The sequence below is a fragment of the Eleutherodactylus coqui genome, chromosome 3 (assembly GCF_035609145.1).
Source record: "Eleutherodactylus coqui strain aEleCoq1 chromosome 3, aEleCoq1.hap1, whole genome shotgun sequence".
Taxonomy (NCBI): Eukaryota; Metazoa; Chordata; class Amphibia; order Anura; family Eleutherodactylidae; genus Eleutherodactylus; species Eleutherodactylus coqui.
Window position 1 is genome coordinate 229,611,289 of NC_089839.1, and position 24,734 is coordinate 229,636,022.

The 24,734-nt window shown below is 39.8% G+C and overlaps 1 protein-coding gene across 3 annotated transcripts in view; it reads right to left on the reverse strand.

Moving 5' to 3' along the window:
- Positions 1-24,734, reverse strand: part of PDE4DIP (phosphodiesterase 4D interacting protein) — a 144,765-nt gene that overhangs the window by 70,967 nt on the left and 49,064 nt on the right. For all 3 annotated transcript variants that reach the window (XM_066597053.1, XM_066597052.1, XM_066597051.1), the window contains 9 exons: positions 23,812-24,015; positions 21,258-21,416; positions 18,214-18,327; positions 15,939-16,076; positions 13,131-13,310; positions 10,914-11,081; positions 9,310-9,456; positions 2,348-2,417; positions 234-328 (listed from right to left, as the gene is read on the reverse strand). In XM_066597053.1, coding sequence (XP_066453150.1) covers positions 234-328; positions 2,348-2,417; positions 9,310-9,456; positions 10,914-11,081; positions 13,131-13,310; positions 15,939-16,076; positions 18,214-18,327; positions 21,258-21,416; positions 23,812-24,015 — 1,275 coding nt within the window. The remainder of the gene's footprint in view (positions 1-233; positions 329-2,347; positions 2,418-9,309; positions 9,457-10,913; positions 11,082-13,130; positions 13,311-15,938; positions 16,077-18,213; positions 18,328-21,257; positions 21,417-23,811; positions 24,016-24,734) is intronic.

Sequence of the window (24,734 nt, forward strand, 5' to 3'; positions counted from 1 at the left end):
CCAACGATCAAACCTCCTGACAAGCTACACGCTCAGACTCCAAATAAGTCTGGGATTAACATGTTAAATTATCACCTAATATTCTGACTTTAGATGGGACTGTGAGTTTTTATGTGATACTTGTAAATCCATACTTTCCTTGGGTTGTGCTTTGTTCTTTGACTTTTTTTAGATCTGTTTTCTTATATAATTCCTTAAAAATCCAATAAGCCGATTCAACAGAAAATTCTTACCTGATATTCTCTCATTTTCCTCAAGACAAGTTTTAAATCTTCTTTGGCTTTAGTGAGATCGCTCTTCAGGGTTTCATTATTTTCATTTTCTTCATCTTTATGAAAAAACATAATAAAATACATGATGTTTATTTGATAAGCATGTTTGTATTTCCAATAAAAATGAAATCTACAGCTTCTGAAAATGTTGTGAAGACTCAGGTATGCTTTAAAGTGTAGCTAACCTTTAAGAAAAAGCCGTTGTGTGTACATGAGGAATAACATTATGTCTTGTCATTATAGAACTTGTATCCTCTATTTGCCCCCCTTTTCCTCTGCAAGGTGTACAATGGATTCTCAACCCTTTTAGGATTGCAGCCTGCTACTGTGCTGTGTGTGCTGGAGCAGAGAGACCTACAGATCCTTGTCTGCAAAGGCCCTTTTACATGGGTCGACAGTCATTTAGACAACTGCATGAACGCTGACGTCACCGCTAAGGTTGTTAGCGCTCGTGCAGGGCAATCAAACAGAAAGACTTGCCGGACGCTCGCTGGCTTCTTGTCTGCTTCTTGCTCAGCGCTTCACCTCCTGTCAGAAGCGCTGAGCTTGATGCATCTAAACGGAACGACAAGCCAGCGAGTGCTAACGAGGTTTTTTAAGCTGACAGAAAAGTCAACTTAAACAACCGCGAATGACAAGTGAGCGATATTTTCACTTCACACTGAACGATTATCGCTCACTTTCGCTCGTTTTAACTAATTCTAAACGATAATCGTTGCATGTAAACGGGCCTTTACACCCACAGACATCATCATGTAGGAGCGTGCAGTAAGATTGAGCCAATTATATGTGAATAAACAGCAGCAGATAACTCTCCATTAGTTCCTTCACCATGTATGTGAATGCCTCTTTCTCTCCTTTCCCCTCTTCTCTGCTCTAATACAAACCAATAAGCACGATGGCTCATTCCCCCAGCCCCACTCCTGGTCTAATGGGTCATTTACACGTAACAATTATTGCTCAAAAGTCAATCACACAAACAAATTAGAGCAATAATCGTGTCGTGCAAATACAAAAAAAAATAAAATTGCTCTTTGTTCGTTCACTTGCTGTTATCAATGACTTTCAGTCAGCATAAAGACTATCGCTGGCTTCTCATTCCGTATAAGTGCTCCCCGCTTCACCTTAGGGGTGACATCAGCGCTCGTGTAGTCGTTTAGACGACTGTTGTCCCGTGTAAAAGGAGCATAAGGTCTCCACGTCTCAATTAAGAAGCAAACTCGAAGGGCGGGACACAAAGCGCACCGCAAGCAGCAGTAAATTCTGCACCAAAACCCGCAGGCTACCCACCAATTTTGATGCGGAATTGAAAATGGCCAAAAACCTGCCTGCAATTCCACATCAAAACCTGCAGTGAGACCTGTGGATTTTGGTATAGAATTCCACATGGAATTCCGCATGGTATGGATTTTGGTATGGAAGTCAAGATTTGGCTGTGTCCTACAAAGTAATTCCGTCCTGTGTGAAAAGTCCCTTATAAAGTCGGAAAACTCTTTTAAAGCCATTTTCGACCTAAAATATTTATCATCTATTCTTTTTCTTTGAAACCAGCTTAATAGTGAAGGATACCTCCAAGTATTCAGACACCTGCATTTCTTTTTTTGTCTAAACATCGAATGCTTAAAATCTAAAACGAATTGTAAGTGAAGTAGTATGTAAATCCTACTCGCCTAGGCCTGCCACTAGTTCCAGTCATCAATTTTGTACACTTTAGTGGTATAGGCAGCTGGCTCAAGGTTGACTCAGTCTTCCATCCTTCTCAGTAAAATGAGTCCCCAGCCACTGCCACTAGTTCCAGTCATCCCACTTAAGAAGTATGCAGGATATACTTTTGGTAGGACCCGTGGAATTATTGTAGAATTTCTTAATACTGTATACATGAGGTTTGGGATATATTATCAAATTGTATACACGAGGTTTGAGATATATTAGCAAACAACTGCAAGAGAGACTTCAAGAGCCTTCCATACTACTACTCAAAGGATTATCAATGTTTCCAATGCAAGTGGTATAAATTGGGCAAAAATCTTTTATTGTAAACATTGAAAGAAGTGGATCAGAAAAAAGAGATTTACCCTTGGCATCCATATCTTCAGATTTCATGCTGATGGCCATAGGCTGAACCGAGTAACTTTGTGTTAACGCCTTTAAAATGTAAATACAAATGTTTAGAGATTAAAAATTGGAGACTGTAAAAAAAGATATCTCTGAAACATCACTTTTTGCTCCTCTCTGTGAGCAGCATATGATAGTGACAGTCATACTGATTTGTCTGCTGTGAGGATCGGTACAGTAGTGTTCGAGAAACTTGCTTTTTATCAATAGCAGCAAAGTGCAATGGGGGTTTCCTTAAAAGTAGTCCTGGCTATTCAAGAGCTGCAAGCTAGCTACACCCACCCAGGCCTTCAGCCAATGATTGACAGCTCTCTGCTTTATTACTGCACACAGAGAGAGCTGCCAATCATTGGCTAGAGGGCGGGTGGGGAGTGGCTAGGCTGCAGCTCATGAATATGCAGAACTAGTCCTGTGTCAGGGTGCAATTAAATGCAAGTTTCTCCAAAACTACTGCACAGATCTACACAGCAGACATATCACTGTAATCCATGTGAACTTCAAAGATAAAAAATGCTCTTTCCGCGCTCCTGCTGGAGCTCCTCTTGAAACCAAAATAAACTGTCGTAGCAGACAGTGTTAATGTGCATGAATCATGGGTTTATTTCCAAAAATAAAATTGCACGCAAGTGTATGTCTTGCAGCAAAAGGTATTACAACGCGTTTCAGCGTTCTATAAACGCCTTTGTCAAGTATAGAAAACAATTAAAGTACAGCATTTAAATAACAAGTTTTACCTTTCTGGAGGTTGGAGTTCCGGGTGCTTGGCGCGCACCACCGTACCGTGTCGCTCTGGCGCGGTATCTATGTGTCATAACTGTGTAACGGAGAGGGTGTTACGGCGCAAGCTTACGCTAATACTGAACGAAAACTCCGTAATCATAGAGAGGAAGGCACGTAAAAAGCGTACCTCCCAATCTCATGAAAAAACGGAGGAAATCCAACCTCCAGAATGAAAACCACAAAGGAAAAACCTAATTAAATCTAAACCAGTGGGTGGAGGACATTAGAGTAGGAATATAAGAAGAAATATAATACTCAAACAACCAATTATATAGAGATATTATAAATAAATATTATAAATAATTAAAAATTATGTTGTGCATAATGTGGATAATAAATAAATTCATCACAGAAAAATGGATGGAAGCAACGCCTGAAAAAAGGGGGCCCAATGCCAAAAAATTACACATACAATAAAAACACCTTATCATAAGGGGAGGGGAAGATAAATACCTAAAAATGCAATATATAATGCAGTATAAAAGCGTATATAACGGTAATGGTGGAAAAAAAGGGATGGATGTTAAATATCAAAATTTCTCTAAAACTTCGTTCAAACCAAACGGAGTTAGGGTATTCAATCTAAAAATCCAAAACATCTCTCTCGTCCTTAGATGTGCAAACGAGAGAGTGTGGATATGCTCTACCGGTGTTACTTTCATATCCTTAGGATTTTTATTGTGTTTTTCCAAAAAGTGGCGCGAAACGCTGTGTTTAGAGTAACCCGTTAATATATTGAATCTATGTTGATTCACCCTTATATTTAAGGAATTAGTAGTACGTCCTATGTACTGCAGTCCACATGGGCATTCGATCAGATATATTATAAATTTGGAACAGCAATTTAAAAATTGATTGATTTTTATGTATTTCTGTTCTTTGGGGCAATAAACTGATTTTCTTCCCTGTGTAATGTTATCACAACATTTGCATTTTTTCTTACCGCAGCAATAAACTCCTGTTATCATAGGTTTATTGACTGTTTCTTTAACAAATTTTTTGTGTGGGTTAGATGGAGCCAATAAATTTTGTATTGTTTTATTCCTACGGTAAATCACCTTGGGATTATCTTGTATTTCTTTATTTAGAATCGAGTCTTTTAGCAGGATATTCCAATTGTTCCTTATTATTTTTTCAATCTTAGTCGATTGGCAATTGTATTTAGTGATGAATAACACATTTTTCTCTGCATCTAATATTCCTGTTTTATGGGACATTGTAATTGGGTTGGTGGACTCATTGAGTACCTTTGTATATGCCGCATCAATTAAATTAGCGGGGTAACCTTTTTGTTTAAAACGGTCTTTTAAAATCTGTGCTTGTGAGGAATATGTTTCAATTGATGAACAATTCCCACGGATTCTTTTAAATTGTCCGTATGGAATGTTCGTCTTCCATTCTTTCTTATGGCAGCTAGAGAATTTTAAAAAACTATTGCAATCGGTTTTTTTAAAATGGGTACTGGTCTCTATACGACCTTTATCTGAGGATATCACTAAGTCCAAAAATACTACCTCAGTTTTACTCAAACTATGTTCGAATCTCAAGTTGAAGGGATTGTTATTTATTCCCAAAGTAAATCTTTTGAGGTCATCCATTTCACCTTCCCAAATCAATAGGATGTCGTCAATAAAACGTCTAAAAAATACAATTCTTGGGTCATTAAAAATAATCCGTTCGAAAAATCCCATAAAAAGATTGGCGTAACTAGGGGCGAATTTCGTGCCCATCGCCGTACCATTAGTTTGTAAATAAAAAATCCCATTGTATGTGAAATAATTATTTTTTAAAATGAAATTTATGGCATCAATTAAAATTTTTTTTGTTTTAATGGCATTAAAGGGTCCATGTTCAAATAGTGTGAGATCGCTTCTGTTCCCAATTCATGTCGAATATTTGTGTACAGGGAACAAACATCTAGAGTGCACCACACATAGGTGTCCTTCCACGTAAAATCGCTTAAAAGGGTTAAAATGTGTCCTGTGTCTTTAACATAAGAGGGTACGTGCACTACATATCTTTGCAGATGATTATCTATGTATTCAGATAAAGGACTGGTCACTGAATTGATCCCTGAAATAATAGGTCGCCCAGGTGGCGTTTCGCTATTTTTATGAACCTTTGGCAGGAAGTAAAAATACGGAATTTCAGGATTCCTATTGCAGATAAATTTAAATTCTTCCTGTGAAAGGCAATTATTCTCAAGGGCTTCTGTTGCTAAAGCTAGCAAAGCTCCTAATACTTTCTTTGTCGGGTCTGAGCTCAATTTTTTATAGTAATTGTCGTCGCTCAAGATTCTAAGGGATTCCTCATTATAATATTCAGTATCCATAATTACCGTACCTCCACCCTTGTCTGCTTTCTTTATGATGATGGATTTATCATCAGACAAATTTTTTATGGTAATAAATTCATTATGGCTCATATTAGACTTATTGAAGTGTTTCATATTGCACATAGCTGAAAAATCTTTTAACACATTTTGATAAAACATCTCGATGTGTTTGCCTTTATTTTCTACAGGGAAAAACAGGCTTTTTGGTTTTAATCCCGTTGTGATGGGATCATCAAGAACAAATACTTCCTCTTTTCCCTTATTTGCTACATAATTATTCTTCTGGATCGTAAAATATCTTTTTAGTGTGAGTTTTCTTACTAAAGAGTTTAAATCAACAAACAAATCATAAATGTTCGCTTTTTTAGACGGACAAAACGTGAGTCCTTTAGCCAGAACCTCTGCTTCTTTACGTAGAAGGAGATGCTGCGATATATTAAAAATACCAATTTCTCTGGCTTCCAAATTACTAACTACTTCATTTAGTGATTCGATCTTATTTTTTTTTTTTTTTTGTTTTATCAAAATGTGTTAAAAGATTTTTCAGCTATGTGCAATATGAAACACTTCAATAAGTCTAATATGAGCCATAATGAATTTATTACCATAAAAAATTTGTCTGATGATAAATCCATCATCATAAAGAAAGCAGACAAGGGTGGAGGTACGGTAATTATGGATACTGAATATTATAATGAGGAATCCCTTAGAATCTTGAGCGACGACAATTACTATAAAAAATTGAGCTCAGACCCGACAAAGAAAGTATTAGGAGCTTTGCTAGCTTTAGCAACAGAAGCCCTTGAGAATAATTGCCTTTCACAGGAAGAATTTAAATTTATCTGCAATAGGAATCCTGAAATTCCGTATTTTTACTTCCTGCCAAAGGTTCATAAAAATAGCGAAACGCCACCTGGGCGACCTATTATTTCAGGGATCAATTCAGTGACCAGTCCTTTATCTGAATACATAGATAAGCATCTGCAAAGATATGTAGTGCACGTACCCTCTTATGTTAAAGACACAGGACACATTTTAACCCTTTTAAGCGATTTTACGTGGAAGGACACCTATGTGTGGTGCACTCTAGATGTTTGTTCCCTGTACACAAATATTCAACATGAATTGGGAACAGAAGCGATCTCACACTATTTGAACATGGACCCTTTAATGCCATTAAAACAAAAAAAATTTTTAATTGATGCCATAAATTTCATTTTAAAAAATAATTATTTCACATACAATGGGATTTTTTATTTACAAACTAATGGTACGGCGATGGGCACGAAATTCGCCCCTAGTTACGCCAATCTTTTTATGGGATTTTTCGAACGGATTATTTTTAATGACCCAAGAATTGTATTTTTTAGACGTTTTATTGACGACATCCTATTGATTTGGGAATGTGAAATGGATGACCTCAAAAGATTTACTTTGGGAATAAATAACAATCCCTTCAACTTGAGATTCGAACATAGTTTGAGTAAAACTGAGGTAGTATTTTTGGACTTAGTGATATCCTCAGATAAAGGTCGTATAGAGACCAGTACCCATTTTAAAAAAACCGATTGCAATAGTTTTTTAAAATTCTCTAGCTGCCATAAGAAAGAATGGAAGACGAACATTCCATACGGACAATTTAAAAGAATCCGTGGGAATTGTTCATCAATTGAAACATATTCCTCACAAGCACAGATTTTAAAAGACCGTTTTAAACAAAAAGGTTACCCCGCTAATTTAATTGATGCGGCATATACAAAGGTACTCAATGAGTCCACCAACCCAATTACAATGTCCCATAAAACAGGAATATTAGATGCAGAGAAAAATGTGTTATTCATCACTAAATACAATTGCCAATCGACTAAGATTGAAAAAATAATAAGGAACAATTGGAATATCCTGCTAAAAGACTCGATTCTAAATAAAGAAATACAAGATAATCCCAAGGTGATTTACCGTAGGAATAAAACAATACAAAATTTATTGGCTCCATCTAACCCACACAAAAAATTTGTTAAAGAAACAGTCAATAAACCTATGATAACAGGAGTTTATTGCTGCGGTAAGAAAAAATGCAAATGTTGTGATAACATTACACAGGGAAGAAAATCAGTTTATTGCCCCAAAGAACAGAAATACATAAAAATCAATCAATTTTTAAATTGCTGTTCCAAATTTATAATATATCTGATCGAATGCCCATGTGGACTGCAGTACATAGGACGTACTACTAATTCCTTAAATATAAGGGTGAATCAACATAGATTCAATATATTAACGGGTTACTCTAAACACAGCGTTTCGCGCCACTTTTTGGAAAAACACAATAAAAATCCTAAGGATATGAAAGTAACACCGGTAGAGCATATCCACACTCTCTCGTTTGCACATCTAAGGACGAGAGAGATGTTTTGGATTTTTAGATTGAATACCCTAACTCCGTTTGGTTTGAACGAAGTTTTAGAGAAATTTTGATATTTAACATCCATCCCTTTTTTTCCACCATTACCGTTATATACGCTTTTATACTGCATTATATATTGCATTTTTAGGTATTTATCTTCCCCTCCCCTTATGATAAGGTGTTTTTATTGTATGTGTAATTTTTTGGCATTGGGCCCCCTTTTTTCAGGCGTTGCTTCCATCCATTTTTCTGTGATGAATTTATTTATTATCCACATTATGCACAACATAATTTTTAATTATTTATAATATTTATTTATAATATCTCTATATAATTGGTTGTTTGAGTATTATATTTCTTCTTATATTCCTACTCTAATGTCCTCCACCCACTGGTTTAGATTTAATTAGGTTTTTCCTTTGTGGTTTTCATTCTGGAGGTTGGATTTCCTCCGTTTTTTCATGAGATTGGGAGGTACGCTTTTTACGTGCCTTCCTCTCTATGATTACGGAGTTTTCGTTCAGTATTAGCGTAAGCTTGCGCCGTAACACCCTCTCCGTTACACAGTTATGACACATAGATACCGCGCCAGAGCGACACGGTACGGTGGTGCGCGCCAAGCACCCGGAACTCCAACCTCCAGAAAGGTAAAACTTGTTATTTAAATGCTGTACTTTAATTGTTTTCTATACTTGACAAAGGCGTTTATAGAACGCTGAAACGCGTTGTAATACCTTTTGCTGCAAGACATACACTTGCGTGCAATTTTATTTTTGGAAATAAACCCATGATTCATGCACATTAACACTGTCTGCTACGACAGTTTATTTTGGTTTCAAGAGGAGCTCCAGCAGGAGCGCGGAAAGAGCATTTTTTATCTTTGAAGTTTGTTTATTTTACCCATTGAGGGGAATTTCTCCCTTTGGGGTTTGCTTTTTTCCTGGCGGCTCTCCTTCCTCACCGAAGGATTTCCGAAGTCTCTTCATACACTACGGGCATACCTGGATCACAGGTGCCGGCGGGTTGCTCCCTTAGGATCTAATGGTCTAGGGGAACCCCGCAAGGCACCAGGTGAGTTACTTTCATTATTCATTTCATGGTGGCGCGGATCGTAACTTTGAATTGTAATCCATGTGACAAGCACTACCTCATGATGCTCTGAGCGAAGGCTGCAAAAAGATGCTGACAGATTCCCTTTAAGATTATTGAATTCATGGAAAGTAGTTGTGTTCAGTTAAATGGATGTGAAATGAGCTTCGCTCAAGCCAATATGTCACGTTTCTTTGCTGACGTTCACATCTCTTCTGTTACTAGTTTTATATTGATCACACAACTTTATAAATGGATAGACTCTGATTTATCATGTTTTTGCAACTGTGAAACCATTAAAGAACAAATACCTGAATTATTTTCTCTTTTTCTTGCACAAGCTTTTGAAGATGAATGAAGTTGGACAAATTGTCCGCAGACGGATTAACTCCAGTATTCTGTTCTTTTAGTAAACAGTTTTGACAGACTGAAGTCTGATCCATCTTTTCTGAAGAGATCTACAAATGCAAAGGAAAATCACTGCTAAGTAACATAACACATTAAGGGGATCTCAGCACAGACATTGGTGGCGTATCACCGGAATATATTACAGCTCTGTACAGGTCCCCCCCTCTCCCACAGAAATCTATACAGAATCCCCCATGCTGTAGTTTCACAGGCCTTGTGATCCAAGCTCTGCCATGTGCATGTGGCTAGAAGGGTCTCTATAGTTTTGATCTTCTAACCAATCTTTCTTTAACCCCTTAAGGACCAGACTGTTTTGTACCTTAAGGGCTAGACACTTTTTAGGGATTTTACCTGTGGTGGTTTTACTGCCCTATTTTTTTTCTTCAGCTGCCCAAATTACTTTTGCTGCGTTTTTTTTTCTGTAATGTAACGGACTATTTTTTTGATATCTATTTCACTGAATTTTTTTTACCGTTTTTCAGTTTTATTGGGGGTAAAAAGCTAAAAAAAAAAAGTACATTTATAGTTTCTTTTTTAAATTAGTATATTTACGCTAAAACAAAGTATGGGAAGGGGTTCCTCATTTTGTTTCGGACGTTTTGATATATAAGATGTATGGTTTTGGATTACAGGGCGCATACGGCGACGGTTTTGCTTGGCGTTGACTTTAGGTATTTTCTTTTTATTTATATATTTTTATTTCATTCTTTTATTTATTTATTTTTTTACTTATTCCTGTATCTTTTTTTCTTTACTATCTATGTCACCTAGAACGTCATATAAGACCTCTTGGAGTCATTCAAATGTTTTTTTTTAATTTGACACTTTTCTCACTGTAGTTGGGGCATCCATGGGAGCCACAGTTACAAGGGAAAACATCCGCTGTAGTGACAATAGAGCTGATCAGGGTCTGCTGGGACCTTGCAGCTCTGCTGTGCCAGGAGATCCTGGCGGTCACGAGACTGCTGAATCGCGGATTGAAAGAAAGACTTCCACTTTCACTTCTTAGTAATAGCGCTATGAACCAGGGAAAGGAGAAGGCAGAAGTGATTAAAAAACACTTCTCCCTTCTCCGGGTTCTCAGCTGCCACGAACAGCTGACAACCCGACCGGCTCCAGCTTGATTGCAGGAGCAGAGGCTTTAATCCCGCGCTGTATTTCGGGAGGGATTAAAGCCCAGGACCAAGTGCTGCACATTTACAGCGCTTGGTCCTTAAGAGGTTAAAGAATTAATTTTATTAATTTTTTAACATCTTAAGTCTGTATGCTGAGGGCACTAGACAATGTGAAAGTAGTATCACAGAACCTGTGCTCATGACGCTCCAGGGGTAACCTGTACCAGTGGGCACGGCATGAGAGGAGTTGGTTCCTGGTGGTTATTATGATGGTTATTATGCTGGTTGAAACTCAGCAACAAACGAAAAGTAAACAAATAGTAAACATTTATTTATGCATTTAGACATAATGGGACGATTATTGCCATCAAGTTGGTGCATTTCTTGCTCACCATTGCTAGGAGGTCCATGACCTCTCTCATGTGCTCTTCAGCCTGTTGGTTCCTTGCAAAGACAGCATCTTGCAACATCTTCTCTTTCCTCTGAAGACACACTTTAAGCTCTTCAATCATATCTCCACTACACAAGTCGGACTTCCCAAGAAAACACGTCCTGAACTCCTAAAGTACGATATGTACAATAAATATATTACATTACCTATTATCTAACAATAGTTCATATTTAAGCTGTTGCTTGACAAGTGTGTATTAAAAGGAAAAATAAATTAATGGCTGTGCCTGGTGCAAAAAAAAAATTAGACTTTCCTCGCTTCTGCCCCCTTGGGACACAGCTGATTGGCTCCCACAGCCCCAGCTCCTGGTGTCTACATTCAACAGAAATCAGGTGACCTATGCGGCCAATCAGAGGCCTAATTTCTGCATCAGTGCTCACATCCACGATGCCCGGCATTTGGTACAATGACACTGCAGCCCAATTGACTGCAGCGTTCACTTGACTTTTTTCCTGCATGTACACACTGGTAACTAGCGCCAGAGCCGCACTAGCTGTCCTGGGAGACAGAAGAGATAGAAGTATAGTCTTTTTTTTTTATTTTACACCAGGCCCCGCCATTAGAAAACATTTTGCTGTAGTGACAAAACCCCTTTAAAAGTCTTGTTATTAGATGCCCAAGGTACTCATATCGAATACGTATAAATACGTGTTTAAACTTAATCTACACAAAAAGAAAAACATATTGACTGAATGATATCATCACCTATTACATGTACTATGGATTATAATAAGATCTATATACTTAGCAGAACATTTGACCATAGCTACATACAAAAGGCATTTAGCAAATCTTAAAGGGAGTCAAATGTAAGCCCAATTATAACTGACTGCACAAAAAAAAAATGCAAAAAACAAGCAAAATGCATAATTTCAATATAATCAAAAATAAGTTTTATTAGCCATGTATTAACAAATCATGAGTCTATAGGTCATGCATTAAGTACCAGTGCATAAATTGTCCATCAATATAATACCTAACCCCTTGTGAAAAATGGACCTATATGCACTTAAATAAGCTGCAGACCATAAGTATACAGTCAGGAGGATGAGCTGCGGTCTCCTCTATTAGAACTGTGTGACAGGAGCTGGGTGATCATCAGGAGTTTTGTGAAAATGAAAACAGAAGTACATTTTTGTGCGATTGCAGCATGTCCCAAAATTTACAAGTTAACTTTCCTTCATGCTTCAGTTCCTCTCTGTTTCTAAGGCGATGTTGACATTACCCTCAGAGGTTCCATTTACATGAAGAATAGTGCAGCGCTATTCTTCCCTTCAACACCTCAGGCATCAAGACAGAAACCAGACAGACCCTCTTATTTCCAGTAAAGGTCATTAGGTGCTGTTGGTGTCTGTCTGATGGATCTGGCAGTATATCAAGGTGTCCGTTTATAAATGGAATATAGCCCAAGATAATTGTTTAAGTAATTTAAAGGGAACATTCTTGACACCGTGCCGTCTCGTTAGCTCCAATAGCCCCGAATGTGATGACTGACCAGTCACATGCACATTGTTTAGCTGAATATACAAGCCATTTATGCGTTTTCAGAAAATAACACTTGCTTTTGTTGCAGGGTTATTCCTGGTGTTTTTCAGTCAATTTTTTTTCCAAAAATGTTGAGGCGTCATTGTGAGATCCACGACGCTAAATCGCACGCGGATCTCGCGCATGACACGCTTTCCATAGGAGAACTATGGAAAGCGCAGCCCGATGGCCACTAGCGGAGAATCATAGCAATTCTCCGCTCGCGTAATTCAAATTGCGGCATGAAACGATTCTCTGCAGTGAGCCTATCATTTAGATAGGCTCATCGCAGAGACCTTGTAGTGCTCCCCCCTTCTCCTTCCCCGTGGCAGAATATTGCTAGCAATGTTCCGTCCCGGACGTGGACAGGCAGCCTTAATGGAATTTTTTTCAAAATGTAGCATGCTCTAGATATGGTGGTTTTTTTTTAATATATATTTTTCCATAACGGCCTCTAAGAAAAAAATACCCCCAAAAAACGCTTAAAAAATGTCTGGCAGAAAAAAAGAGCCACCCAAAAAAAAACACTTTAAAAAACCCACAATTTTCAACAGGACCAAAACAAAAAATGCACCAAAAATATATCTGTGATGAAATTCTAAACAGCTTTCTTTAGCTACAGTTATGTACTCACCTCAATTTCTTTGTTCCTTTCCTGAAGGTTTTTCTGCAGATGAAGTATAATGGATTCTCTCTCATTCAGTGAACATCTGTACTTCTCCTCAGTTTCCTGTTTTAACCACTGAAGATTTTTGTAAGCAGCTGATATCTGTTCCAGTTCCATGTCTTTGGCCTTTACCAGGTTGTCCAAACTCTAAAATGCATGCAATCTGTCTGACTTGTTAAGGGCACATGGACAATTCAGTTTAGCTCCCAATACATGCATACTGAACAGAAATTAGAGGCGATCCCAAGTATAAACTGCAACTCCATTACAGTACGAAGAGGAACTGATTATTGGCTTCTATACCCTTTTCTGAATTGCAATCCCCCAACTCACAGTGGAGCTATTGTGCCAATACAAGATATCCAAGAAGCCGTAATAAGAAATCTGTCTCTTTTATTGAGGCCATCAGCCTGGAGGATTGCCAGCTACATCTAGGAACGGTTTGTACTGAAGCCACATAGAAGGTTTTCCTTTGCTAAAGGCACTTATACATTTAGAAGGCTATCTATAGGATTGATATTGTGCTATATCTATTACTGCCTATTAACACTACATACTTGTAGAAAAGCAGTTTCTAAAAACTCTTGTGCCCTTGCCATATGCCAATGAGTCTGCCCACGAAAGTTCAGACTCTTCTGTGTATGCACCTCTCCCACACCGACTTCTGGACCATTGCACTGGCCTACGGATAACATAGGGGACATCATCCGCAATGATCAAAGGAAGAGGGTCTGGGTTACACAGAAGAGTCATGGTGGCTGGAATGGTCTGGTTATATGCCGAATAGACCACTGAGATGTAATTAGCATATGGTGTGGGAGTTGTAAAAAAGTCTTTTCTACAGGTATCAAGTGATAACGGGCAGTAATAGATACACATTCAGAAAGCTTTTACATGATTGATATAGTGCTACAAATGCTTTACGAAGGTTAAACTTCCTGACATGCTCCCTTTTACCAGACTATGTTACTTTTTTTTTGCACCCCTCTCTTAGGGCAGTAAGGTAGTGTCTGCCATACGTATTACAGTGATAGGTTTGCTGTGTGGATCTGTGAGGTAGTTTTTAAAAAACTAGACTATTAGTAGCAACACATGAATAGAGGGCTACTTACCGTAAGGTAAAGTCCCCTGGTGCAAGCACAGAGTTGCGACAGACTCCTAGGGGGACGTCACATCGTGACATATTCTTGGTAGACTGTTTTTACGGGGTGGTTTGCCATTGCCTTCCTCAGTCATCTTTTTACCTTTCAGCAAGCTGGGTACTCATTTTACCGACCTCGGAAGGATGGAAGGCGGAGTCAACCTTGAGCCGGCTACCTGAATCAAGCGACCAATTGAATCCGCAATCTTCAGGATGTGAGCAAGAGCTGGGGACTGAATTTTTGCTACCTTAACACTCTGCGCCACATGAAGCACAACCAGAATCCATACACAGAAATAAGTTTCAGCGTGACTGTCCCTCAGTGTGCAGTAGGATCCTACTTAGGCCGCCTGCAAATGAGCAGGTCAAATCCGGCGGCGAGGATTCTTGCTGCGGGACCCGACCCGAGTGCCTGCAGGGACGAGAATGTACTCACCCGCGCCTGGCGGCCCCGGCACTTTCATGTGCCGGTTGCCGGGCAGCCGACGCATGCGCAGACCGGAGTCGGCGGCCGGTGACGTTTCTGTGCACAGAAATAGGACATACCACGGTTTGTTTGCCGTGCGAGATTTCGCGCGGCCAAACCGCGGCCGTCTGCATACGATTGCATTTGTTAACGCTATTCTATGCAGGCTTTCAGTGGCGGAAATCCCGCCGCGGGATTTCCGCCCGTGTGGAGGCGCCCTTGGATATTTATGAGCTGCAGGCCAGCTAATCCACTGCAGCCTCCAGCCATTGATTGGCTGCTGTCTGCCTATTATTGTGCATAATTAAAGAACTCTCAATCATTGACTAGAGGCCAGGTGGGTGTGGCTAGCTGCAGCTCATGAATATGCAGGACTAGTTCTGTGTCTGGCTGCTTCTAATAACATGTAAGTTTCTTCAAAACTACTGCACAGATCTCCACAGCAGACATATCACTGTAGTTTGTGTGTCAACTACTACCTTACTGTGTTGTCTGCGAGGGCTCTAAAAAGATGGTGACAGAGTCTCTTTAAGTTACACTTGGGCTCTGTTAATGGTAGCATCTTGACTTTAGTTTATAATGAAGCCAAGACTGCTTTGACCGACTTCTTATTAGAGAGAGCCAAATGGATTGACTTTATTGTGGATCCATTGGGGCTTCTAACTTATGTATTACGCAGAGGTGCAGTAAAAGTAAACCTAACACTAGAGATGGCACATAAGGAAATTCATTTAAACAAGATCTGTTTTGCACAGTAGAAAGAATATACTACAGTAGGATATGGTTCTACCACTACACAGTCTATATAGCATGGTGCTACTCATGGTTTTAAGGGACAAAGCAGAAAGTTTTAATGTTAAATGAAAGTTAGAATACATGTATACTTTTCTTTAGGTACTGCGTATATTCAAGCCTATCGTCAAGTAAATGTAAACATCTGTGCGGCCTATTGCCCTGTACTATTCCGCTATTTCAGACTAAATTATCACAAACTATTTCCCAAAGTTCATAAAAATTATAACAAAAACGTTTTAAATACTTTTCATAATTTTTGTAAAAAAAATATCTAGAAAAGTGAAGATCTTGTAATAATAATAATATGGACAAGATTACTCTGATTCCTTCTACCAGGGAACAAAGGCATTGAAAACAAACCAAAAGATCATACGTTTATGGTCTCCTCATTCCCGGAAAGAACATTACTCAGCCTCTCCAGGTCGCGTTCTCGCTCCCGGATAATCATCTTTAGGCGCTGCACCTCTTTTTCTTTCTCCTCTAGAGCAGAGAACTTATCATCGACTGCGGTCTGTGTTTTTTTTTTTTAAAACAAAGATAGAAGAATAATTCTGTATTCCTTCAGTCACACAATATTATATTGCATTCATACATGTGCAGACGTGGCATAAAATCCAGTAAAGTGCAAGTCATAGTAAGTACATAAAAAGTGCCCATCCATACAGGTGGAATTTAGGCCTCAATTAACTTCTTAAGGACTACGGCGTTTCGGTCCTAAAAGGACCAGACACTTTTTAATGATTTTACGCATGTGGTGGTTTTACTGCCTTAGGCCGCCTGCAGACGGCCGGGTCGGATCCGGCTGCGAGAATTCTCGCCGCGGGACCCGACTCGAGCACTTGCAGAGAGCAGCGCATACTCACCCGCGCCCCGCAGCTCTGGATTTTTAATGTGCCGGCTGCCGGGCAGCCAGCGATGCGCAGACCGGAGTCGGCGGCGGGTGAGTGACGTTTCTGTGCGGGGTTCTGCGAGCCCTGCACAGAAATAGGACATGCCACGGTTTGTTTGCCGCGTCCGTCTGCATAGGATCGCGTTTGTTAACGCAATCCTATGCAGGCTTCCCATGATTTTTTTTTTACACTTGCTAGTTGTTCATTTTTGAAATTAGTATATTTACCCGAAAATAAAGTATAGGGTGCCTCCTTTTTGTTTTGTATATAAAATTTGTATTGTCTCAGATTACAGGGCACATATTGAAATGGTTTTGGTTGATGCTGGCACATTTTCTTTTTTGTTTATAGTAAACCCAGATCAGCTTTGTTAGTGACTACAGTAAAGGTGCTCCTCTGGCCTGCACTTAGATATAGCTCGTAGGCATCAAACAACGCCACATGTATGATGTGAACAGCCAGTTGGTTTATACTCCACCCTTGTTTTCCGCATGGCTTTGTACAGCCTGAGTACTTGATCAGACACTATTGTCGTCAAGGACGCAGTCTGGCTTGGGGGTCTCTGTACTGGTATCTCGTCCTGGACAGGGTCTACTGCTATGGCCGTGTACTGTGCTCAATATGAGGACATCCCTCTTATCCCTATACTTGACACACAATACTTTGTCGCTGCATAGTGCCCGGCTCTCACACTTTATGAGAACTTGCCCAAGCAGCAACTTATGGGGATTTTTCTGATTTTCTCTAACAGTGCCACATGCAACAGTTTTTTCTGGAATAGAAGAACACTGCTATGAATAGGTGGTAACCTGGTCCAGCAGCGGGAGCACCCATTCCCATACAATTTTTCCTGTAATTCCCAGGAAGGGGATAGAGGGCCTTCTGGGGGCTCAATTTTGGTGCCTTTCCCATCATAACTATGTTAGTAGCCATCAGTACAGTGTCACCAAAACTGCCACTACGACGACACTTTAAACAGAGGACTTATGTTTACGTCCTGCGCTATGTACTGTGTGCCCATGAGGTAAACGTACATCCTGTGGCTTTAAGGGTTTGAAGTCTGGATTTCTTGGTCATGCAACTTGCATGACCATCAAAATATGTTATGTTTAACCCTTTCAAATCCACTGTCTGATGTCTTTCTACATTCTGATTGAAGCTTGTACAGCTCCAATGTCAGAAGATATCCGACAGGGTATTCTTACCATCTATTGCCAGCCACTCCCCTGTCGGAGCCTCTCTGGTGCACACACTGGCTTTAGCCAGCAGATGGCACTATTGTATAACAGCAAAAAGAGAAAGCCTTTTAGGAAACCCTGAATCCAAAATTGGATTGGAAAGGGTTAAACTTACCAGCTAATCACCCATATACCGCTGTGAAGCAGTTTTGATGAATCAAAATGTCAGAAAGTCTCATTTGAAAGCCCCCAAAACAATGGTAAATGTGCCCCATTTTATTCATGTCTGTATTCAGCAGAAATTAATACAGTGATCCTATGGAGACTATGGAGACTGAATTATCCTATAGTACTTGTGGTAGCAGATGCTACATAAAAACATGAAAATGACACTCTCACAGGAGTATTGACAACATGCAGATTAGTAAGTAGCATTTCAGGTAGTATAGCGATAGAATCTAGAACATTCTCAGAGTATGAATAGAAGTTTCACAGTACCCAGTATGGGAGATAAGTAGACATTATATATACATGTATACACACACACACACATATATATTTTTACAGCAGTGTAACGTACCTCTAAGGCAGCATCTCTCTCTTTGATTCTGAGCCGTAGCTTTTCTATCATATGTTTATTACCTTCTGGCACTTTTTCTAAACTCTGTTGATAATGCAAGGCATCCATGTAATCCTACAAGAATAAAAAAAATGCAGAAAAAAGAAAATTCACTAAAATTGGGGACTGCACAATGCAATAATAAGGTAAAATTCCACTTTTCAACAGTACTGCAGTATATGGTATAAGCGATGAAACAATCACAAGTTCAAGTCCCCAATGGGGTCGACAACAAAAAAGAAAAGTCTGAGCAATTTTTCTATTTAAATGTTGTTTAGCTGCATGGCAATGTGAACGCTGCATATCACACAACAAACTGAAGAGTATTAAATAAATTGTGTGCTTCCCATAATTATTTTGCCAATTATTACTTTATAGACCTGAGCTCTTGGATCCAAAGTCTTTAAGTGGTCTAATTGTAAATGTACACTTGTCTGGAAGTGTATACTATAATAACATGGTATGTAAGGCTGAAAAACACATATGTCCATCCAGTTCAGACAACTATCTTACAATGATCCAATGTTAGGCAAAAAAATGACATGACGTAGAAGCCATTTTACCTAATTTTAGGCGGAAAAAAGGTCTTCCCGACTCCAAATATGACAATCAGAATAAATCCTTGAATCAACAGCCCTTCTGGGGTAATCTAGTGACTATAACATGTAATATTACACTCAAGAAAGGTGTCCAGGCTCCTCCCTAAGTATTTTAGGGAGTTTGCCATCATTACATCCTCAAGCAGAGAGTTCCACAGTCTCACTGCTCTTACAGTAAAGAACCCCCTTCTGTATTGGTGTAGAAACCTTCTTTCCTCTAGATGCAGAGGATGCCCCCTTGTTATAGTCACATGCGCCTAGTTTTGATATGTATTCTTTTTGCAGTCATTAAGCAAACCTTATAATTAGAAAGAACTGTTCTGTTAACCTACAGAAGATATAGAACCCATACAAAAGAAAAAGGGCCGAAAATTTCAAATGAAGAAACAGATTACCAGTATATCTTTATTGAATTACATAAAAATTCAATATTAAAACATAAGGAAGAAGTCCCATGAAGGATTGAACAACCATCTCAGGATCAATACATACAGTATACCGAAAATTATGTAAAGTAGCCGAAAAGAGTTACATAGACCCCACTGCAACTACTAGGTATGGTATGCCAACAAAGTAATTAGATAAGAGATCTATGTATTGTAGGCTCCTAGCTGGGGTCTGCACTGACATATGTTTTGTCTAACAGGTATTTGTCTTGAGAAGATATTCTTCTCCTATTGCAAGATTGTGTTTAACCAGTTAAAGACCAGACTTGTTTTGCTCCTAAACAACCAGACACTTTTTAGGGATTTAGGCACCCTTGGTAGTTTATGAACAGCCCTTATTTTTTTTTATTCAACACTGGAAATAATTTTGCAGCATTTTGTTTGCTCCTGACAAAAGGGTTTTTTCGGACGTTTTTTATAGAATTTTTTCCCTTCATAGATTTTATAAGGGCTAATGTGTACAAAAGCTTTAAAAAAATAGATTTTTTTATTTATAGTAATTTAATTCTTTAGATCCTCAAATTCACACTACTGTATTCAAATGAGTTCCCCATTTTGTTTTGGTCTCCATAACTTCATAATGTGTAGTGTCTTGAGGCAAATTGGTCTGTGTGGTATACTTTTGGGGGGTTTTGTATTTTATTTTACAATATTTTTTTACTTATGTTTGTATGTATTTTTTAACATAATATCCTTCCATCGAGGTCATAAAAGACCTCCTAGGGGGGCATGGCCTGACTCCACGTTGAGACGGACATATCTCTTTGAGGTCCACTTGGCTATAGCCTTCCAAAGCTTCTAAAAGCACAGTAGCAGAGAGAATAACACACCGGAGAGGCCTGTCAAGCAAGCTTACTAGCGAGATGACAAAGCGGGGAACTTCCAAAGCCCAGCCGCAGCGGGTAGCCGATTTCTTTTTAGCGCCGGGCCGAGACCAGGCTGCAAAGAGCCCAAGACAGCAGAGCCAACCACTACATCACACCATCATTCCCAAAATACTCAGATAAGATAAAGGACACATACAAATATAGTATAGAAGCTCCAAGAAAATTAAAGTTAGATAAAGGCCGCGAAGGACAATGTATCATTAAGACCACTAGATTGGACACTCTCCAACCTAAAAATCCATGCTGCCTGCTTCTTTAATAACTTTCTGTCCATATTCCCACACCAGCCATTAGATCTTAATTGTTCTATCCCTTGAAACTGAAGAAGAGATACATCATTATTATAGTATTCCTTCATATGCGTCGCCAGGTGTATTGTTTCCTCATGTAATATGTTGCCAATGTGGGCCAAGATATGACTCCTGAACTGTTGTACCAGTTTCCCAATATAATTCAGGGAATACGGGTAAACAGCCATATAAACGACATCCCAGGACTTGCAGTTGATAAGTTCCCTATTCTCTTACACCTTGCCAGGCCCCACACAGATAAACTGAAAAATATCCAAGCTTTACAATCACCACATTGAAATATCCCCTTGATCTCTCTTGAGCGTAATCACATTCCTGATGCTACACTTGGTGCAAGATGACTATGTACCAAATGATCCTTCAGGTTTCTTCCACTCCTTACGTGTTGAATGGTTTAGGTGTAAGCACCTTATGTAGATCCTGATCCCAACAACGTTCAAGGATCTTCCGTACTTTAAAAGCACCTGTATCGTATGTTCCGATCATCCTAATTAGTCCCTCATCATTAGAGTGACCTCTCCGGACCAATAATCCTTCCCTCTTTTGTGATGTCGAAAAATGATGCGCCTTATTGATGACATCAGCAAGATAATCCCTTTGTTTGAGTCTATCACACATCTGACACTATGGAACATAGTGCACCAAAAAATGGAGAAATTACATCTTTGAAAAAGTATATACTCCTAGGGAACCATGTTGGCTTGCTGAAATATAGTGTACATGTCCATGTCCGCTCACAGTACTCATGACAAATGCACTTACTTGCAGGATTTGCTCCTTCTGGGATACAATTTGCTTTAACCTCTCAATGTTGTGCTCCTGAGTGAGTAGCTTATTACACTTCTCTTCTTCTATGTTTTTTAGATGCTGACTCTTCTCCTGCAATTCTCTCTGAAGTTTATGTAGCACCCCATGTAACTCCTAGAAAACAATGTAAACCGTGCTATAGAATTATAAAAAATATTAGAAAAATGAAAAAAAATACAACAATCTTCTCTTTTATTGATAGATTTGTTAAAACATCATGATTAGAGATGAGCGAGCGTACTCGGAAAAGCCCTACTCGCTCGAGTAATTTGCTTTATCCGAGTATCGCTGTGCTCGGGTCTGAAGATTCGGGTGCCGGCATGGAGTGGGGAGCTGCAGGGGAGAGCGGGGAGGAACGGAGGGGAGATCTTTCTCTCCCTCTCTCCCGCCCGCTCTCCCCTGCTCCCCGCTGCGACTCACCTGTCAGCCGCAGCGGCACCCGAATCTTCAGACCCGAGCACAGCGATACTCGGATAAAGCACATTACTCGAGCGAGTAGTGCTTTTCCGAGTACGCTCGCTCATCTCTAATCATGATTAGAGATTAGCGAACCTACTCGTTTCGAGTAATTACTCGATCGAGCACCGCGATTTTCGAGTACTTCAGTACTCGGGTGAAAAGATTCGGGGGGCGCCAGGGGGAGACGTGGCGGTGCGGGGGGTAGCAGCGGGGAACAGGGGGGAGCCCTCTCTCTCTCCCTCTCCCCCCCACTCCCCGCTGCAACCCCCCACTCACCCACGGCGCCCCCCCGAATCTTTTCGCCCGAGTACGGAAGTACTCGAAAATCGCAGTGCTCGGGCGAAAAAGGGGCGTGGTCGAGTAGGCTCGCTCATCTCTAATCATGATGAAATGTATCTGCACATAACATTATACCCCCATGGCATTCAAGTTTCAAAGCTCTAAGGCCTCATGTCCACGGGGAAAATCAGGCCCGCCGCGGATTCTTCATAGAGAATCTGTAGCGGGTCCCTCCTGCCCTGCGGACATGAGGCCTAAAAATCAGAATAAACTCACCTGCTCCGGACGCTGCGGATCTTCCTTCCTGGCCGGATCTTCTTTCTTTGGCCCCACGTATGTGCTCGGCACGCCGGCAGCGTGCCACGCGCATGCGCCGGGCACATCCGCCGGGCCGAAGCAAGAAGATTCAGCCAGGAAGGAAGGAAGAACCTCAGCGTTCGGAGAGGTGAGTTTTAATTCTGGTACGGGTGTTCCGCGGATCCGGACGGCTTCCATAGGCTTCAACAGAAGCCTGTGGGAGCCGACCCCGCGGGACACCCACACGAAAATGGAGCATGTTGCGTTTTTTTTTCCACGTGCAGATCTGCGCCTGATGGGAAAAATGACATCCTGAGGTATTTAACTACCTGCGGGTGTCCAATGCATCCCTATGGGGCGCGGATCCACGTGCGGGAAAAACGCTGCGGATTTTAAATATTAATTTACCCGTGGACATGAGGCCTTAGGCTTCTTGATCACAGCATAGTGGGCAAACCATCACCCTACCATTGAAAACAACATTTCAACAAGGTGTAACTTCTGTTAGTAAGCTTATAGCAGAACACTTCTGAAACTCATGTTTAGTGGATCACTTATCCAAAATATTACTATCATCTTCAGTAAAAAGCACATGAATTCATACATTCTAACGAATGTACTAGAGCGCAGGCAGAGCACAGGCTCTTTACATTGGTGTTATGCATTACAACATTCCTAAACTTATTAATAACACTGCTCAACAAATAATTTTTTTTTCCTGTATCTGGTTTGAAAACAGGTTGGTTTAACTAATTTTGGGGTGCTGAATTCAGTGAAAGAATCAGATTCTATCTATCACGTCACATTTCTGAGATACACAGCACTATTACATAGACAATAATGCAGTATTGCCAAATATTGTCTGGTTTTAAATACAAGAAAAAAAAATAACACTCAGAACTCAATAATGTTTTTCTGGTAATGTATTTGTGAATGAAACTCAAAAAATACCGATATGCTGAGGTAAGAATGAAGGGAAATGCTTCATGCAGATTATAACAAACACTAAACAGCAGTACAGATAGGCTCATGTCGGTAACCTTCCTGCTCAACTACATTGTTCTGCCATCTAGTGACCATTTTTAGAACTGCATCCACTGTGTATTATATTCAAATAAAGAGTTAAGCTTAGTTACTGATTTTATTTTATATAAATAATTCACCAGAAAATGAGCACAAACCCAAAAACCTTTTTTAAAAAATGGAAAAAAATCTAAATGACATAAAAACCTTATCTGATACATCATTTTTAAAGGTAAATTCGGATTCTACACCCAAAAATCCATAAGAATTGATATATCGCACACCAGATGCTAAAATGCTGTTGAGCAGTGTAACAGCCACATAACAGTTTCTAACACACCATAGATAGTCGCAATAGTCGATACTCCGTGAATGCCAGGACTAGCTTGCGCAGTGGATATCCGCACGTGTAATGTTACAGTCACACTGTATGGGGAATAAAAGAGGTTACCTGGTTGTGTTTCCATGTGGTTTCTTTCTGTTGTTGTCCTTCTAGTAAGTCTACTTCCAGCAACCTCTGCGATCTATTGACATCAGTTAGCTGGCGTTCCTTTTGTCGAAGAGCTAACTGCTTTTTCTGAAGTTCCATCTGTGTAGAGAATAAAGTGTTCTGCAGATCTAGAAGCTGGAGCTGCGTTGGCATTACCTGAAAAGTCTAGAAAAACACAAGTCATGTGATATAACCTCTATGAGGATAGAATATCTCGTTAGTTCAGAGTAATGACCAATACTTCCGCTGCAATGTATGTAACAGTTATGTATCGGTGTGCATTTGTAGTCACGGCCACCGAAACTTACTGAATACAAACGTCTAATGCTGACATTTACATAGACATGGGCTGTATGTCGTCTGTAGAACTTCAGTATACTTTGCACTTAACATAAATAACCATGAAATATCATAGCATGGTAGAGTTGGAAGGGACCTCCAGGGTCATCTGGTCCAACCCCCTGCTCAGTGCAGGATTCACTAAATCATCCCAGACAGATGTCAGTCCTGCCTTTGTTTGAACACTTCCATTGAAGGAGAACTCACCACCTCCCGTGGTAACCTGTTCCACTCATTGAACACCCTCACTGTCTAATATCTAATTTGTGTCTCCTCCCTTTCAGTTTCATCCTATTGCTTCTAGTCTTTCCTGGTGCAAATGAATATCCCTGAATATGTTATAAGCCTGCTGGGGCCAGGGCAATGGCATGGTCATACAACGGAATAGTCATGCTAATTTTTTTGTCTATTCCTTCCGAAAACCTATGACAAATCCATCTCCCATTGATCTCAATGGGAAATCCATGTCGTGTTCAAACAGTACAGATTTATTTTCCGTGTGGATTTCAAATCTATGTAATGGTAAAAAAAAAGTGATAAGTCAC